We start from the raw sequence: 19,816 nt of genomic DNA, 5'->3' as shown, positions 1-19,816 counted from the left end.
AATGAAATTTTTGATGTTTGCACTTTTGACTTACTACACGCATTTCTTGTGTAGACGCTCCTTCCTTCGTAAGCACCTTTTTAGATCGTCCAAAAATTCTTCAGATTTTCCATTGTTAACTAATTCTTTAATATTCTTTGATCTGTGCTTTTCAATCTGCTTTAACTCTTTTCTGAAGCATAGTCCTCTCGGCAATGTTAAATCTGAACTCATTTAGATTTAATTTAGCTTTCATGCATGTGGACACTGTTCTTTGCCAATAAAAAAAGTTTATCAATATATTTTGTTTCAATTATTGCAAATATTACTTTGAATTAATTTAATAAAAAATGACATTAAGCATTGTCCCACGGTAGCCGTACGATATATACGTGCTCCATTTTAGTATTAGTAATTAATGAAATAGCAGATTTATGTAGTAAAGTACAATACAAGCGAAAAGTAAATTTGTCACATAGTTAATTATTTGAGAAATATTCACTTGAAATTTTTTAAATTCCGTACGCATCTTTACGAAATGAGACTGCGATATGCATGTACCTGACAAACAACTTTATTTTGCTTCTGTAGTATAATTTTTTTTTTTAATTCGAACATTACATTAAACTTTTATATCCAGGATCACCAACACCTCGTAAAAAACGCAACAATTCAACACCAACTAAGAAAAATGCAGCTGAAAAGAAGCAAATTTTACAGCAGCTTATAAGTCCCGCGGCCGCCAACGAACATTCAAAAAAAATTACAATGTGCGAGTTAATACAGATGTCTGAAAAGAAAACTTTAAGCACAGTAGAGAGTGCTCCTGCTTTTGTACAATACGGCATAGAAAATAAGGATACGTCATTTGCAAGTGAAGGCTCCTCCCCTTCTACATCACCGTCAATGCGCCAAATATCGGATCCAAAATTAGAGAAAAAAGTCACTTTCGCTAGATTATTAAATAAGGTTTCAGCTGAAATGAGTTCCAGTTCTGACGCAGACATGGTGAATACAATAGCTATACCAATGGCAGTTATTTCTGATAGGACTTTAAAAGCTAAGGCATCCAGTACGCCACCATCTCCGGGTGTTGAAATAAGGTCACCACATAGTACATCAAGCAATCAAGGAAGTGACTCTATGTCCAGTTTAGATTTAACTGCTCATTCCACGTTCAAGAAGTATTCCAGGTATCTAACATTGCTAGGGAATCTAATAATTTTTGTTAAAATTTAGTTTTATGACAATACGTAATCGCACTTAAAACATGTTTTCAGGACGCCCAAAATCTCAAGTGCAGACTCAATATTAGCGATGTTTCGAAACTTTTCATCATCAGCAGCTCTTACATCTCGTGCTTCGTCCGGTGGAATATCCATATCCAGTACACCAACCGCCTCATCTCCACAAGATGATACCATGGATGCTGATGATGTATCGATTAGTTCTTCTCACATACCTTCTTTAGCGCCTGACTCACCTATTGCTAGACCTCATAACACTATTGAAATTCAGGTAGTTTTTATCATTTATTTGTACTGATTATTTTTTTTACTGCTATATTTTTGACTTTGTTGTTACTAATTCTATAAATGTTATTTTATAGGTCGTTGATCCGCTGAATGCCCACAAACCATCATCATCTAGCAATTTGCTACATCCTCCGTCCATCCTCCTCGAGGTTCCGAGTTCTATCAACAAGTGTCTATCTCCAATTCGGGAGTTACCTACCCCTCTTCCTACTCCCTCACCCACCCCCCTTCCTACTCCACTGCCATCTCCAAGGATGCGAAGAGCCAAAGTAGAACCAGATAGTAAAAGTGAATCAACGTTAACGTGTATCTCACCTAGCGAAGACGAACTGGAGGAGATTAAAACGGAAAAATTTAGACCATATCCTGATTTGCGTTTGAAGGTACATACGTATAAATGTTGCTTTCAAAATCGTATACTATTATATTACTTTTTGTAAACGATGCGAAAAAAATATTTTTCAGCTACGTCGCCCAGAAATATATCCAGACACGCCAACCTCATCTACAATAATCACAGACTCTCCCAGTCCGAGTTTTACGCACAGTCATGATTCTGAGCATGAAATATCTTCTCCGTCTCCCGCCACAACATCTCTTCGAGTTCCCGTTCTTACAATAGAGAGACCATCCCCGGGTTCTCCTCCACCGAGAAGAACCCCACCACATTTAGAGTTTCAACCGCCTCCCTTAATAACGGTAACGTACAATGCAAGCGAAGAATCTGATGAACCACTATCTCCTAGACCTCCACCATCATCATCAAATATGTGTTATCTGAGTCCCTTTTCGATGGCCGTGCGAGGCGAGCGAGCCCCATCCGAATCAAATCTGTCCTCGTCGGGCTACAGTTCCATGGCCAGCCCCGGTCCGTCCCGATGTGGTTCCAGCAATCCCTTATATCCTTCGGAAATGGAGGATCCGGGCTCCGGTGGCGGTCCTTCGTGCTTTCAATCTAGACGACGACCCCTAATGAAGACCAACTCTAGTCCGGCGACATCCAATGAAGGCAGTGACGATAGGCGGAGAGGTAGATCCGATTCTGAAACGTTATCCGATGATCCCTTATTGGAATCGAATGATGAAGGTATCGGGACCGATGAGAGAGTAGATGACTTGCCTTCGAGTGCGAAAGAAATGGAGACTCTTGTAGTTTTAAAAGAAACCTTAGATATCCCATTACCGCCCTTGTGTCCGCTTGGTGTAACAAAATGTACTATAGTTAAATGTATTAGTGTGGAACGTGGCTTAGACGAGAAGGCGTGTCTTCGACCCCCTACGTTATTTTCTGACTGTAGTCGTCCGTTAAGTCCAGTTAGCTCTAGAAGCGAGAGTCCTCTAAGTGATAAGACCGGTATGGGAAGGTATTCCCCTCAATTCGGGCGACAATTACCGTTCACTGATTCCGATGGCTTTTACGACTTTCCCAGTACAGAGAGTGTGAAGGGAAATAGTTGTAAAAGTAGTGGCAGTTCACATAGAAAGTCAGGAAGGAGAAAAGATAAGAAATCTTCAAGGACGGTGTCGCATGAAGTGACGGGAGCAAAAAAATCTACGCTACCTCATATGCCACATTCCATGCATAATTTGTTGGAGGTGAGTCACGTCATTATGACTTATCAATATTAAAACTACAAGTTCAAGATATAAAATAGAACTTATCTTATAAGGTACCCTGTTACAACCGAGGCCGCAAGGTCGGCAGAAAACGCTCCCGTTCCCAAGTGCCAGCACTTGCTTCCTCGTCATCATCAGAGGAATCCGTCTCCAACGCCTCAGTGGCATCTATTGCTTCGGCGAGGGAGCTGAGACTTCCAGACTTGGACATGCAGGTCTACACGCAAATATCGCGACCTATTGCTTCACACGTAATGAGTTGCTTTAGAATTGTACTTAGTATTGTGATAGCTAGACAAGGAGAAGGTTTATCTAATGCTTTGAATAAGCTCTAATAGAAATACCTTTCAATTATTAAGTTTTGATTACACCTTTATACAATGTTCCGTGTTAAAGATATACAAGACACGTTACTATAGTTTTTATCAGTCTTTATCAAGAAAGGTACCAATTACATATTTATTTGTCTTATTTCCTATATTTACAATAACCTAATACTACAATAGAAAACTATATATGAAAATTAAACTAAAACATAATATAAACAAAACAAGAAAACATAAACCCATTTTATAACTTATAATAAATACAAGAGACGCGTAAATTTGTAGCGCTCGAGGCACTGCAAGCAATTGCGATCGCTTGCCACGCCGATCGTGATTATTTGGCACACGCAACCCCAGTCACTCCAATATATAAAATATATTAAAGATTATTTTCATCTGACCTTCGCTCTGTATTTGTACAAATTTTCCCATAATCCATGATTTGTTTTATGGTGTTTAAGTTCGTTTTTATTCAACGCTAAGTGGTTTTGAGCCTTCTCCTTGAAAATAAAGTTTAATTATAAATATTAATGTTAAACGTGTACATTTTTAAATTTCAACTATTTTGATATAAAATGCATGAAATAATAACACCCACATAAACAATTAAGACAGGTACGACTACGCACTTTAATCACGATTTTGTATCAGTGTTCACTATTTTATATTACTTTCAAAAATAAATTGGACATAGCTATCAATTATATTTCATTATTTACCTGAGATCCAATTTAATATTGTTAATTCGGAATTCTAAACGTAAAACACCTATGTCCATTTTTAATATTTTCAATTTAGATAGCTTGTTTGTTTATTTGTGGCCCCGCACTAACTGTTTACAGTCAGAGCCGACACGTCTGAAGAAACCACTCCGACGACAGAAATGCCGAAGTTCAGAGGTGATTTGTTTCTTGGATGATTTTGTTTTTCAATATTTCTAATTTATATACTCAATAACATTTGAACGTGCTTTATGACCTAGTTAGATTATTTTAACGGATAGTTTTCCTGATGATACTAATGATTATATTTGTATCAAAAATGATATAGCAGCAGCTGGCTTAGCGGCTTCAGCGGCCTCATCCTTGAGGTCGTATTTTCGATACCCGGCTGTGCACCAATGGACTTTCTATTTTTGTGGGCATTTAACATTCGCTCGAACGGTGAAGGAAATCATCGTGAGGAACCTAGCTTGCCGGCATGTGTCTAGCACAGGAGGCTGATCACCTACATGCCTATTAAAAATAATCACAGATACAGAAAACTGAGTGCAGACCTGAATTTCACAATTTAATATTTAAATGGAATTAGAACATAAATAACAAACGTAAGTCCAAATTAAAACGTGAATCTCTAATCTAATCTATGTTTATCACAGGACACCACGTCGAAGATATCGTCTAGTCTGGATTTAACTGAGGGATCTCGGAGACCCGTGAAGGTAAACAAGTTGAGGACCATTAGCAATCAGATAAGGTAATCTATTAAATCAAATATTCTGAACTTTTATATGAATGATAATATCTTTTAGCGTCCCCTAACTCTCTGGGGCCTAAAAAGGCGTATTAGGGCAAGTGTCCTTCTGTGCCTACCAACCCGTAACAAAAATCAAAGAACACACAACCTTCAGAGAAACGACACAAATAATAAAAAATATAAAGAAATGTCTTCTGATTTCGTTCGAATTTATCTTTGAATACAAAGTTCTTAGGACAGGCGCTGGGGAAGTTGAATAAAAAAGCATTTTTATTTGTGTATCTTATCACCTAAACAAACAATTTTGCTCTTTTATTAACAACATACAGTTTAAAAAATATGATGTTGCAAAATTTCAGATTTCTCCGTCGCCTAGAAAGAAGTTTAAAAATGAAGGAAAGCTATCCGGTAATATCTGATGATGAAGAGGACGAATCTTCCAGTGTCACGTCGCCCTTACTCCAGGGTCGAAAGGACCACAACCGAATGCCGTGTCACGCGATATCAGCACCTCTGTTAAGTGCCGCAAGACCCAAAATCACGAGGCAAAGACGGTACGATAAGTCGTTCGTTCACGATGAAACGAGAACGTTAAGTGCTGCTCCGGATAATTCAGACTAATCTTAATATTTTGTATCGTTTTGTATTCAAACATAAGCAAGATATCATTTAAAGGAATAAATCTAAAATGCTTCTGAATCCTTAACATCCCAATCAGCTGGTTGAAGGTTGATATTAAAGTCCGCGGCTCATAAGTTGGCAAGTCTAGTTAAGATAAACTGATTCAAATGTGAAATCATAACATTATTTACTGAAATAGTACTCAAGTTATATGTATTAATTTGATTAAATCCCTAAAATATGTTTTGGAAAGTCTGTAGATGCGGTATTCTCTTACTAAGAGCAAATACATTCCCTTCCCACGCAATGTTGCCAAGTTCCGTACGAATATTTCCAAAGAACACGTATAACCATCTTCTCGGTCCTCAATGTCATTGAAATCCATCCATATTTTCTCGTCTGTAATCTATGTTTTGGTTGGTAACTTAAGGAGTTACGGCAAAACGTTTAAATCGTAAATTTTTTATATCAACTATAGTTTGACAAGTCGCGTTCGAAATTTTACAATATTCTAAGCTAATGTGATATGTAGTGAGTGACATGGAATTGTAGTGTTGTTAACGTAGACTATAGTGCCATTATCTTAATTTCGGCGTGTTCTTAGTGACTTTATCTAGTGAAATAACATTGTAAATAATTTTCTCATAGCAATAACTTGTTTTATAGATTGTACGAAGTATTGTAAGCAGTTGAATAATAGGACATAACCCATCTTATGAAACGTAACTGTCATTGCATCAATTTGTTCATTAATTTTCGCACTCCGCTATTTTATTAATACTATCTATTGTTACAAATGTTTTTGTAAATATTTTTTAAACATATTGCTCAAATGCATATTTTGTGATGTTGTCTTTTGCGCACTTTTTGCTACTTTGTAAATAATTTACTTTATAATGTAAATACCGGGATATGAGAGAATTTTTCTTTCTTCGTGTATTTATGAGAAGACTTGTAAATTTTTAGAGTAAGTTGAAAAAACGAAAGGCCCAAAAAAATCTGTATACCAAATGCACAATTACTATATTTATCTAGGCACCATTAAGGATCGTAGCTACCTTGAATTAAAAAAAAATAAAGATATTTACGCACCATTATTAGATAAATGCATACCTTCAAACCCATATCTTCATACTCAATTAAATTAGCCATTACCTTTTAAATTGTGTTATTCTCAAGTAAAGTAAAATTACACAATTTTGTCGAATACGTTAGATACCGAGATTGGTTGCCTACTTTTGACTCGTAATGATAATAAAATCCAGCAATATAACTACTTAGATGTGATGATCTTAATAAGACTGAAGTTCTTGATGTGCGTATTTCATGTGAAGCATTGATGTATCCGAAATTATTGCAACCTTTTAATGTACTGTCCTTTAAATCCACTGTATTCGTATTTATACATATATGTATTAAATAACTCCTAGTACCTTATATGCCAGCTTATATTACTAACAATTATAGTGTAGTACAAAAATCTATCATAAATTGTTTGCATTGCTCGATGTATTTATACATTTTTACATTTGCAATGTCCACTAGTTGTTCTTTAAAATGACCAAGTTTACAAAAACCTGTAACTTCTAGGGACGTGGCTGCTTGTAGTTTATTAGTTTTTACTATTTCCTTTAGCTTAAACGTGTTAAAATAGAATAACTAAAAAATATAAAAAATAATGGCCTGTTGTTGAGACTGATTTTCTTAAACTTATTCTTAATGTAACTTCTTTTCTGTTAAGCGTGATAGTTCTTCGCATTCTTTAGACGTAAGAGAAGCACACACATTAAACGTTAAAACGGACGTGTTCGTTGCCATACAATTATATAAGGTATACATGTATGATGAGCTCGCTGGTACGTGACTTTTTATGATCTGATATTTTCAAATATTTAAAAAAAAATTAAAGAAGAAAACAAAATGAGTCTTGAATTTGTTACCAACCAATGAATTAAAAAGTATTAAAACCTCGCTCGCTCTCGCTCTCAAAAGTCACGTACCCGAGACATATATAATAGTATGTGTAGATGACTTAGTGATTCATATAAACGCAATAAAATGAGTGCACGTAATATAAGCAATATTTTATAATAAGTCACGAAATTATAAAAAGTATAAAAAATGCTGTGATCATAACATTATTGGTGCAGCTCAATTCAAATTAATTTCACGTAATTTTCAATCTCGAATTTATTCGAAGTAAATCTAATTTAGGACCATTGTATAAACACCTACTAAGTTTCTAAGTGCACCTTCGTAGCTATAAGAATATATATTAAATAGCTGTATCAATTTGAAATTCAATTTCAATTTATATACCGTCGTCATCTTGCGAGTTCACTCGTGGCAGAACGCATCATGATGATAATTGAATAGGAATACACACAATTTCTAAATAAATTCATAATTTATTTTGTGAGATTCCTCAAATTATACTTGTAAGCGAATCACAAATGTTCACAGTATCTTCCATATATCAATAAAGCGATTCTAATCTAACTGACAAAAAAATAAAACATAACAGTCACAAACAATGTGTTTCTAACATCAAAGCACGCATGTACACGCTCATTTTTTTGGAAATTGGCAAAAGTCACCTCTGAGTTGTGACTGCGTGTGAAATGCACAGATTTGCATGAATTCTAGAGTTAAATATAGATAATTCTAAAGCGTATAGAATTTGACATATCGCTTGCCCCTGGTAAAAGGCGTAAAAACAAAATCAATTTTTCCTCAGGAAAAATAAAAGAAGGTAATTTTATTATTACTAAGATACTAAGTCCATTACATACAATTATATAAAACAAATGAAAGCTAGGCTAGCTCTAAGTAACCACACAGTACGACGGCACATTTTGACGTACAGCATAATAATTTGTTACCACTAACAGGAATATATTATTACCAATATTTATTTGTTTTTAAACTGTCGCATTAACTTTTATGATTATTTGGTAGAAATACAACCTAAACTAAAACTATCTTGTTCGTTCTCGTTGTTAAGATCTATTTCAGGAATGTAAAATTAGATAAACGAGTATTACTAACATTGTGCAGAAAATAATTTCCGTAGAATAGCCGCATGTTTTTATAACAAAATGTTTGGTAACAATTATGAACAAATTACAATTATATTAAATAACCCAAGGAAGTCAAACATTAAAACAGTCGTACTTTTCTTTGCACTTTGTTCCCCGGGACATGCGATATGAGTGTTCATACTTATCTTAACGCAGAGTGTCGACTCGAGGCTTACCCGTGAACGATGTAGTACACGCCTCCCGCTATTAATATTTACTTGCTAGTAAAACCAATTGTGCTAGTGAAACAAAGTGACGTAAAATTTAAAATGTTATTTCTATATGGAAAATTTTACGAAAATCTATGTCAAAAGGACATTATGTTCCTACCAAGAAGTAATAACATACAGTTATGTCACAGTATGAAATATTACGCATATTTCACTGATAGTCTGTTTATTCCCCAGAATCCTGCGTTATAATATTTTATATTCAAAACACCATCACTTATTGTATTTCTTATTTAGAGCAAAATATTGTAAATAAACAAATTTTACACAACACATGTAACGTAATTATAAGTCATTGTTCACGAACAAAATAAGAAATAAAATTTTGCTTGTTTGATGTATTTTATTTTAACATTTTAAAATAATGCAATTATTATTGATCCGTTCTATTTTTCAACCTACCTTAGAAACTATGTTCTTTTTTTTTATAGAACAGTGCGCAGACGGGCAGGAGGCTCTGATGTTAAGTGATACCGCCGCCCAGGGACACTCAATGCCAGAGGGCTTGCAACTGCATTGCCGGCCTTTTAAGAATTAGTACGCTCTTTTCTTAAAGGACCCTAATTCGTTTGGTTGGTTCGGAAAAACTTCAGTGGGCAGCTGGTTCCACATGACGTCGAGGTGAAACGTGTGGAATTTCATATTCTGCCTCGATGTCCGATAATGAAACTAAATCAACAATCAGAAACTATTATTATTGTTTAGCCAGAAATCAAACACAGCCCGTTATACCGTAAACGACATGTGCCTTGAACGATTATGGCCGTTCGTATTTGGGTAATAAAAATCGCTTACAAATCAAAATCACAGTGTTTATTAAAATAACATCATAACTGATTTTACGTAGAATTGTACTTGCAAATTTACAAAAGACTTAAATGTAATCACAAAATATTTTCATAAAATAGCATTACATTAATATCACAAAACAATCATTTGAGGTTTACCAGCATTCAATACAAAAGTACAAAATTATACAAACAAATTGGTTCAAAGCCAAAAACTATACAAAATAAAATCACAACTTTTGTTCCAGTTAAAACTACTATTCTAATATTATGTCACCGTATTATGCATTGATATATGAATATAAATGAAACATATTTAAAAATGTTTATATAAAAATTGCTATAAACTAGACTTACAACGGTGCTGTGGAAACATGAACTCTGTCAAATCGACTTAAGGGCAAATTTTAAAGAGAGTTATACTACGCGTGATAAGCGAATTGAGATCATAGTACTATATGAAGGACTAATATTGTAATATTTCCATAAAAAAATACTTTACGTTATTCTTGTTAGTACTTAGTAAGTAGTAGCTACAAGAGACAGTATAGTGTATGGTAAGTCTTCTTTAGATAATTAAGCACAGTCTAATTCAAAGTTCGGACTAAGTGTCTATGACTCCCGTATGTCAAATTCATCATACTTAGCGCTAAGTCCCGAACATCGTACCCTGTGACAGTACTGTATATTAACTTGAAACATACCCTCACAAAAAATTGTGTGACTACAAACTTTTTACTCGCAAACAGTAGTGTAAAGATAATTTGAGACAAAGATATTATTATGCTTTAGAACAGTGTAATAAAACTGTATTTTTTAAAAAGGAGGGTAGACTACAACTATTTGTCATTAAAAATTTTAACATTTGAAAGAGTAGAAATTTGTTCAACTTTTACTTAATAAAAATATAAATAATGTTCACTAACGCGACGATACATAATTTATGTACTACTGGGATGACATCACAGAAATGTAAAACTGTACAATATTTACGCCAAAACAATTTAAAAAAAATAACCAAAAAAAACTCCATCAAACATTTCCACTTATCAAAACATACCATCGTGTATTCCAATCGGAACTAAGATCGCTAAAAATATCGCAAAGTTCCTCAAAACCAGCTTCCAATCATCCGGCACAGCGTACGGCAGTATAATACCTGTCAACTTGTGTATTTCGTGGGCCGTAAATATAAATATGTACGATGTTAGGATTAGGTTAAGTATCGGCGCACCAGGTATCAACACTAACACCCCGTGCGTGTCAGCCGCGAGCCAAATATGACTCTGACTCGCAAACAGCTCCAGCGTTATGCATCCGAACCAAGCGAAAAGACTAGAATGACGCGTTCGTAACGCGCCAGAGACGTTCCTAAGCAAAATATAACTAACAATTGGCAGAAAAGTTACGTAACTATGGATTTCGTTACAGTCGAATGTGTTCGTGCAGAAAAATGTAAATGTTATATAACTACCGAGGCCTATGAACGCTAGAAGTGTCGCCGAAAGAGATATGCCGGGCGTGAACAAGTTGCTATGATTGTTGTCGTCTAGGAGATTGTATCTTTGTGCGAGAAGGTAGGCTATTGCAAATATTATACCGTATGCCAAGGAGTACCTATAACAAAGGAAAAGTTTCCTATAGTTGTAGCTTTAATATAAATTAATAGTATACATGTCGCAGTAAAGTAGTTAAATCAGAGAGTTAATTGATTCTCTAGACAGTTAATTCAATGTCGATATTCAATCAAGTCGCTAGCATTTTGATTTGAATTAAGCAGCGTCGAAAACATTTAACTATGTGTCTGACCGAAAGCCAGCGTGTTGATTAACAATGTAAAACAAGATTCCGCCATGATTATTTCATTTGTTATTGTTATTTCGGTGTGATTGTGAAGAACTGAGAGCTTGGATATTCCGTGTTTTGCTTTACTGTAAATGCTTAGGTTAGGTTAGACTTGTTGCCTAGGAACGTTTAGGAAACTCGTTAAACGTTTCGGTCACTCACTTGTCTGACGGAACTTTAGCGACTTGATTGAATATCGATTTTTAATTAACTGTCTAGAGATTCAAATAACTCTCTGATTTAACTACTTTACAGCGACAACATATTGTTCTAGACGACGATTTTACACTCGCTCGTACTGTGAAGGAAAGCATCGTAAGGAAACCGCCTTAGACCCAACAAGTCGCCGGCGTGTGTCAGGCAATTGCCAATATAGAAAAAGATACAGAACCTAGACCAAGGGTTGAAGCGCAACTTAATTGTTGAGAGTGTGTTTTCAATAAGTCTTGTCATAATAATGTCGTCAGAGAAAACATTTTTTTTTTATAGAACAAGGGGCAAACAGGCAGGCTCACCTGATGTTAAGTGATACCGCCACCCTTAGACACTCGCAAGCGCGCTGTGGGCCTTTTAAGAATTGGTACGCTCTTTTCTTGAAGGACCCTGAGTCGAATTGGTTCAGAAATACTTCAGTGGGCAGCTGGTTCCACATAGGTGGTGCACGGCAAAAATTGCCTTGAAAAACGCTCAGTCGAGGAAAGGCGGACGTCGAGGTGATACGGGTGGAATTTTGTATCCTGCCTCGACGTCCGATGATGAATCATATGCAAGTTTGTAAATGTAAATATAATGCATGATTGAAAAAAAATTGTTAAAATGTTATAGTAATTTTTTTGTGTATATTATTTGTACAAAGTAACGTATTTGGAAAACATTTTTTAAACGGATCAATTATTATTATAAACTTATAATATTTACATAATTTTAAATTTTTTCCGAATTATTTTTTTGTTTAAAATAGAAACTTTATAATTTGAATAAATAGTATTTTTTAAACAACACATAAAAATATAATCAAACGCGCTGCATCTGATGTTGCGTTGATGCCCTATCAACATTTGTTAGTTATTTATATTTTAAAGCTTGTATAAACAAAACTCACCTATCCTGCTTCCAGTCCAGCCACCATTGATGAATATCGTCATCAGAGTTCACGAAAAGCGCTTTCCACGGTCTCATTACAAAGATCTTCTGGAAGAAGACCTCACTGAGGAACAGGACTGTCACCACCGAGAGCAGACCCACCACCTTCATCCCGATGATGATGTACTGGTACGGCTTGGACTCAGCCGTGTGCGTCGACAATGGCGCAATATGGGGTGGCAGGGCCAATATTACGAACATCTGAAATTTATATTTTTCTTAAAATTTATATTAGGTCCTTACATATGAAATTGGCGTTTTGTCGTACTAGCCACTTTGACCTCAAATACCTCCTGTTTGGTTAGGAATTTCAAATTCAAATTTGTACAGCTATTTACTCATGTATTTGTGCTTCGATGACCGTCATTCATTTGTTTTTTTCTTCTGATTTTTTCTGTTTGCGTCACTCATTTTACAAAATGGAAAACTTAAAGTATCGCATTATTTACGAGTACGAGTTCCGCCGTAGCACTAGTGCTGCGGAAACGACTCCAAGGGTGAATGATGTGTATGGCGGCCATGTTGCAAAAGAAAACACAGTTCGTTTTTGTTTCCAACGAATTCGTTCTGGAAATTTCGACCTGCAGAAAAAGCCCCGTGGACGGCCTGAGACCCAAGTTGATAATGAAGTATTGAAGGCTATTATGAAAGCGGATCCATCGCAAACCACGTCCGAGTTAGCTGCAGGCTGCGGTGTTAGTGATAAAACTATTTTAATTCACTTGAAGCAAATTGGGAAGATTAAAAAGCTTGAAAGGCGGGTACCTCACGAATTGACTGAAGAAAACCGGCAAACGCGCGTCGACTGCTGCGTTACATTACTGAACCGGCACAATAATGAAGGTATTTGGATTCTTTACGATAATTGGAAGCGCTCAGCGCAATGGTTGGATCCTGGCCAGCCAGCCAAATCCTGCCCCAAGCGAAAATTAACCCCAAAAAATTTACTTGTAAGCGTTTGGTGGACTACTGCCAGTATTGTTCATTGCAGTTTTCTCAAATCTGGCCGGACTATTACGGCTGATGTCTATTGTCAGCAATTGCAAACCATGATGGAAAAGCTAGCGGCTAAACAACCTAGGCTGGTCAATCGCTCCACGCCACTGCTACTTCACGACAACGCTAGACCACACACTGCACAACAGACGGCTACCAAATTAGAAGAGCTTCAATTGGAATGTCTAACACATCCTCCGTACTCCCCGGAGCTTTCCCCAACAGATTACCATTTTTCTCGAAATTTGGACAACTTCTTGCAAGGGAAAAAATTTAACTCTGATGGGGCAGTCCAAATCGCCTTCACAGATTTTATTGATTCCCGTCCGACTGTTTTTTTTAGTAAAGGGATCAATGAACTACTTATGAGATGGCAAAAGTGCATAGAAAACAATGGTTCATACTTTGATTAATTAATTATATTATATTTTAAAATATTCGACTTTTTGGTCCTCCCATACAAAACGCCAATTTCATATGTAAGGACATAATATATACATTTTAAAACAATGTGTATGCCTAAAAAATACAACAAAATATGACATCACAAATTTAACACACATACACATCAATTATATTAGAACATAAGTAATCTATCGAAGGAAAAAATTGAAACAAACAAACACAAAATAAAGTAAAAATAACAATAAAATAAATGAACCTCATTAAGAGCATGATAAACAACGGTAACTTGGCAGACTGTTGTAAAACACATTAATATTTTCATGAATGTTAGTAATTAAGTGGTAAGAGCTAGATAGCCTATTCACTGGACCATTGAAAGTAGCAGATAGGCGAGCCGTAGGTAAGTATAGAAGACTTTTAGTTCTAGTAACTCTAGGATTACAATGAAAAGAAAATTAATTTAATTCAAAATACATTAAAGTTATTAATTAAAGCGAAAACGAAATAAATCAGTATTTCCTAAACTCTTTACACAATGTCTAATTATGATAATAATTGTCCCTTACCAATGTGTACCAGAAAGAAACCAGTGGAATGAAGCTGTAGAACTGGTAAGGTCGGTTCATTGTCAAACAAAGCACTATTGTGAAGAAATTCAGACGAAATATCACACGAAAGTACCTGCAATTCAAATAATAGGAGATCTTCGACACGATAATATTTAGAAAACGTATTCTGTAATTCCATTTTTATTTTATAAGCTTCTCTCTCTTTTCTTTTTCTATTCAGTGTAAAATTGGAGTAAAGAATATTAATAATAATAAAAATGTGTGCGTGTACACACGTAAGAAGTGAAACTTCTTTATTATTATTATTTTTCGAAAAATGATCTACTATATGCAACTTTACAGAAATTGGTTAAATAAACGTAAATACAGATAAAGTTTAACAAAAGGCTTTGATTCTCATAGACATGAATAAAAATAATACAATTATTTCATTTTACCTTATTACTACTAAGATTATTACAAAATTTTATTAATTGTAATAGAATTATTACAATAATTGTTATCGTTTTTATATATTTTTGTTATTTATGGCTACGAATCTCTTCGAATCAACCGTGATAGGGACAAGAAACGGAACAATGTGACGCGTAACCGAAAATGTGACCGTAAATTTTTATACTACGCCGATAAAGAAGTTTCACTTCAATAATTATATTATTATTTTTTTTACTTTTTTATACCCTAAACTCACCTAACCAAACCCGTGTCACCAGTCTTCCACGTGTAATAAAAATGCCCGTAACCAGTCAAGAAGAGATAAGAAGAGACCAGAGCCCTCACCATCATGTAAATTGGTAGGACTTTACTCGCCCCTGTGACCTGATAGACCAGGATCACCAGCTGCATCCATCCCTTCCACTCGTCAGTCTGCTCCCGGTGCAGCACTCGGGAATGGCTGAAGCGTTTGTGTCTATTTAAAATGTGGGACTGCCCTTATATATCTACGTATGTCCCGAGACCCCACAATGGCATAATATGTCCCAAGGGGCTTAATTGAGTTTTATTAAGTAATGTCTAAAACAAGCCAGTTTCCTCAAGATAGTCTTCGTCATTCGAACGCGAGATTTGCGCTGAAAATCTGTCTTAACTGTCTGGAACCCACGACCTCAGAGTTCGAGATCGCCCGATCGATTTATGTACATTGTAAAATTAACTTAACAACTATAATATGCACGAGAATTCATGACAAATGCAGAAATGTCCCACAAGTGAAGCACTTGGTATTACTTAAGTAGAAAAATGTCAAACGGCAACCAATAAAAGTTCTGAATAACTGTATTTTGCTGTTATTTTTTTTAAGGAGGTAAAGCAGCCTTCGGGACGCCCATTAGGGGCAGTCATCGCAGCCACGAATGACGAATGAACGATTTTATATTTAATGATACCCCACACTCCCCGAACCACATCCCCTACCTGGAAGATTTAGATTCATCCGTGAAGAACAATCCCAAAGCGAACACGTATCCCACGGGTAACCAAAAACTCCACTCCGAGTAATATTTATTCTCCTTCATGAAGAAGTTCGTTCTGTCGCACAAATAGAAATATGCCATTATCATTCCAAGCTTCGCCAGAGCCACCATTGGGGACGGTTTGGCAACTGTCGGCTGATTCACGAGTGAGTACCCTTCGATTTTTTGTTTTATTGTCTGCGACCACTTCCACACTGATCGCATCAGCACTAACACTGCGCTAGAAAGATATGGTATGTCAAGTTGCTATTTTTTTTAATGTATAAATATCAATCACAGAAACGTACGTCTCGAACGCACTGTTACAGAAATCAAATAAAGATAACATACTTCGTAACTCATGTTACAATAAGTGGATAATAATTTGTAAAAAAATAATGCATCGTACTCTTTTCGTTACAGCAAAAACACCATTAGTCAGAAAGAGACGAAAGAGTATTTTAGTTGTAATGCACTGATTCAGTTTTTATAATTACAGGAAAGCTTATTAAAAAAATCCATTTTAATTTTTTTACTTATCCTAGATCAATCATCTTATAAGTTAATGAATGCTTCAGATTCGAATAATTTCTTACTAAGTTAAATTAACTTATATACAGTTTTCTTTCTTTATATATAAAAAAAGACTGGTTTAAATTTAAATAAACAGTCAAACAATGTTAAAATAGGCTATAATTAATTTACATACTTATTTATTATAAATTATTTAAATCCATATAAATTTGGCTGGAACTCACCATAGCAAGAAAAGAGCGAAGGTCATCAACTGTAACTGAGTGCAGGGCTCCGGTTGAGCACAGCAGGTGCCATCGTTGAAGTTCATGTGGTCATTGCAGAACATGTTGAGTAGTATTTGAGTGGAGTGTCGTAGGGCTGTGGCACTCAGGGACATGCCGTCTGGGGACGTCGCCCCTGATGCTGCCAGACGTGGGGAGTTCCACATTTTAGTGGCACTGTGTTGGAGTATCTAAAATTAAAATTATTATTCAATTTTGTTGTATAATATATAATGGAATCAAAGTCAAAATCATTTTTTCATATACGTAACACAATGTACACTTATGAACGTCAAAAAAAAGAAATATAGAATATGCTTCTAATTTTACATTTACTACCAGTTCTCAATTCAAGGGCGTAGAACGTAAGAGAAAAACTGGTAATAAACTCTCCTGCACTCTTTTTAATCGCCATTTTTTTTTGTACTACACAACGTTTGTAAGGAGCTGCAACCATTACACCATGTTCCACATGACATCTTTAAGTAATTAATAATAATAATAATAATAAAAAAAATAAAGATTTGTTCTCTATCTGCAGAAAGCATGGTGAAATTCCTATTTCGAGCCTAGTCCGAGCACGCACTTATATTCGAGTGGGAAGAACACGCAAATACATAGTCGAAATAACTAACACCGCGTACACGAATTCAAGTACGACCAGTCGACGAGTATGAAGCATGGCAAGCTATCGGCACCCTCGCCATATTTTAGGGAGAGAGACAACCCGACGCATGGACGCCGCCACACAATGAAAATTAGTTTAAAAATTCTTTCACAACACTGACACTGTATGTACTTAATAACTATACATTGTTTTCTAACAATGTTTAGATAATTTTTAATTCAAACCCAGACTACTAGCAAAGACATTTACCTCAACAGCCGCCCGATTATATGCATCAATATCATTGTTATTAATCTTGACATCATTATTTAGCTTTGCAATGTCAACACTTTCCAACAACTTCCAAAGAACCTGTGTTCCCCGCAGTGCTAATGCATCAATCGGTTGAACTAAACGTGTCAAGTTTCTCTTGTATTCTTCTAGATTTGCCTCAGTTATGTTTCGATTGTTAATGAGTTTTAGACCACTACTCGCTACTATTACTGAAGGAGGTCTATCGGAAATTTGCCTGAAAATATTAATTTTAGCATTTGAACAACTCACTCTTATTCCGTAATACATACTTTTACTTTGTTTTGTTTTTATAATTAGCATTTAATGATAAGAATAACAACACAATTTAAATTATATAATCAATTGCCACATAAACTAACTTCATTAGTACAAGTTAATTTATGTTATAACAAAGAATAAACCATTAAAAAACAAACATACCACATCCTAAACTTTTCCACCATAGTTTTAGATATGTCATCACTCCATATAAAAGTAACAGATAATCTCAATTTGTTATCAACATATGTATAATTGGGTGTGTGATGGTCTATTGTTGAGTATGATGTATCTATATCTAGACGAGTTTTCAGGCCACCTGGAATTTTTTAGTGATTTTTTTAGCTCATAGTGACAATGTAGTTTTTAACACTATATAACTTTATGGTGTCACTAGTGTAATTATTCAAGACTTAGTGCTTGCTTAGTATCTATCACTATACTTAGATAACTGGTGGTCTATATAAGTTTTACTCTAAACTTGGCTTGAAAATACATGCTTCTTCCTTAGAATATTGTATACTATTTTATGCATAACATGTATAAAATAATTTTAGAGTGGCAGAAGAACATTCATTCCTACATATGACCTTTAAACATAATAACTTGTTGCATGCATAATTATAACATTAAACTATTATCTCACTTACCAATAAAATGCTCATACAATTGTTCAAGCCTCGAGTCACCAATAAATGCAAAGCTATTGTATTTACCCCAGAAAGCTAAGTATCTTAAACATCTTCTTGCATCTCTGAAATGTATTTTTTAATCTTTGTAATTAGCTAAAAATTGTTTTTACATAAAATTATTGTATATTTGATAGTAGTAAACAGTTTGTGTTTGTTTATTTCCATCTGATTTTTGTTAAAATTAAAATACAGCATATAAAATATAAAAATGTGGAATAAGGTAAAAATTACCACATTATTTATCAATGTGGTAATTCAATCAATATTTTAATTGACTTATATATTGTACTAATATATCATATTTTGCACCTAGTAACAGTCAGAAAGCTATAGATAATTCACTATAAGTAATAAATTCAAATCAGTCCCAGGGCAAAAAAAAAATGTATTCATTTTTATTGAAAACATTCCAGTAAGCAATGCAGAGTAACAGAACTTCAAGTTTGCTTAAATTTGATATAAAATACTCACGTCTTGGAATATTTATGTAACATACAGCCATATGGTTGCCATTCATGATCACCCTTATATCGGCCAGATGACAGTAGCCAAGTGCATGAATCTGGACCTAAAAAATTAAAACGTACACCCTTTATATCTTTCAAAAACTAATTTTATATTTATTAATGTACATTTCATCCAACTTCAGGTTTTATAAGAAATGTTCAGGTTTTTTCAGAAGATTTATGCAAACAATTGAAAACACTTACCATATCGCAAGTGTAATATTCCATGATATCCTATAAAGCCTAAAACAAGAAAAAATGCTAACAATTTAGCATTATCTACGTTAAGTTTTCCAATAAACCACTCTGCTGAGTTTTTCTTTGGATGGGACCCCATTAATGCAAAGATTTTCCTTATTGATATGATAATTATTTATTAAAGAACCGTTGCGGTATAATATTTGTTCATGATAAAGCACTATTTACTTTACGTTTTCTAAAGTAAACATAAATCTCGCTGAAAAAATAAAAACAACATTCCTGTCTTTATTTTATTGACGTCTTTACGATACATTTCTATTTTCTTTAGCTTATATGTTAGAATACCAGTCGACAAATGACAGATGACATCGCATTTGAC

At 34.8% G+C, this 19,816-nt stretch overlaps 2 protein-coding genes across 5 annotated transcripts in view; one reads left to right on the top strand and one right to left on the bottom strand.

Moving 5' to 3' along the window:
* LOC123714963 overlaps positions 1-6,313 on the top strand; it is a 175,332-nt gene extending 169,019 nt beyond the window's left edge. The window contains exons 24-30 of the mRNA XM_045669677.1: positions 620-1,172; positions 1,260-1,497; positions 1,589-1,897; positions 1,980-3,110; positions 3,185-3,346; positions 4,836-4,933; positions 5,293-6,313. Of these exons, the coding sequence (XP_045525633.1) occupies positions 620-1,172; positions 1,260-1,497; positions 1,589-1,897; positions 1,980-3,110; positions 3,185-3,346; positions 4,836-4,933; positions 5,293-5,554 (2,753 nt within the window). The 3' untranslated portion in view covers positions 5,555-6,313. The remainder of the gene's footprint in view (positions 1-619; positions 1,173-1,259; positions 1,498-1,588; positions 1,898-1,979; positions 3,111-3,184; positions 3,347-4,835; positions 4,934-5,292) is intronic.
* A 3,419-nt stretch (positions 6,314-9,732) lies between these two features.
* On the bottom strand, positions 9,733-19,750 carry LOC123714811 (N-acetylneuraminate 9-O-acetyltransferase). Of its 4 annotated transcripts, none has more exons than XM_045669354.1 (11): positions 19,441-19,750; positions 19,202-19,298; positions 18,689-18,792; positions 18,201-18,357; positions 17,736-17,994; positions 16,820-17,049; positions 16,024-16,302; positions 15,302-15,520; positions 14,608-14,722; positions 12,600-12,841; positions 9,733-11,269 (listed from the first exon to the last, which is right to left on the bottom strand). In XM_045669354.1, exons 1-11 carry the CDS (start codon positions 19,571-19,573, stop codon positions 10,702-10,704), a joined length of 2,403 nt encoding a protein of 800 aa, XP_045525310.1. In that variant the 5' UTR covers positions 19,574-19,750; the 3' UTR covers positions 9,733-10,701. The 4 variants fall into 4 exon arrangements, with proteins under 4 accessions (XP_045525310.1, XP_045525311.1, XP_045525312.1 ...); XM_045669355.1 differs by having other exon boundaries at positions 9,734-11,269; positions 15,302-15,505; XM_045669356.1 differs by lacking the exon at positions 9,733-11,269 and having other exon boundaries at positions 12,654-12,841; positions 15,391-15,520.
* Between the last annotated feature and the right edge of the window lie 66 nt (positions 19,751-19,816).

Source organism: Pieris brassicae, chromosome 10, assembly GCF_905147105.1.
Source record: "Pieris brassicae chromosome 10, ilPieBrab1.1, whole genome shotgun sequence".
Classification (NCBI taxonomy): Eukaryota; Metazoa; Arthropoda; class Insecta; order Lepidoptera; family Pieridae; genus Pieris; species Pieris brassicae.
Note: the sequence above shows the minus strand (reverse complement) of the source record. Positions and strands in the feature narration are given on the sequence as shown.

Coding starts and splice junctions, on each gene's coding strand:
- LOC123714811 (XM_045669354.1), bottom strand. CDS start 19,573: ATGGGGTCCCATCCAAAGAAAAACTCAGCAGAGTGGTTTATTGGAAAA. Junction 17,050..17,735: donor ATAATCGGGCGGCTGTTGAG/GTAAATGTCTTT, acceptor TTTTAATTTTAG/ATACTCCAACACAGTGCCAC. Junction 15,521..16,023: donor GATGAATCTAAATCTTCCAG/GTAGGGGATGTG, acceptor CATTTTAAATAG/ACACAAACGCTTCAGCCATT.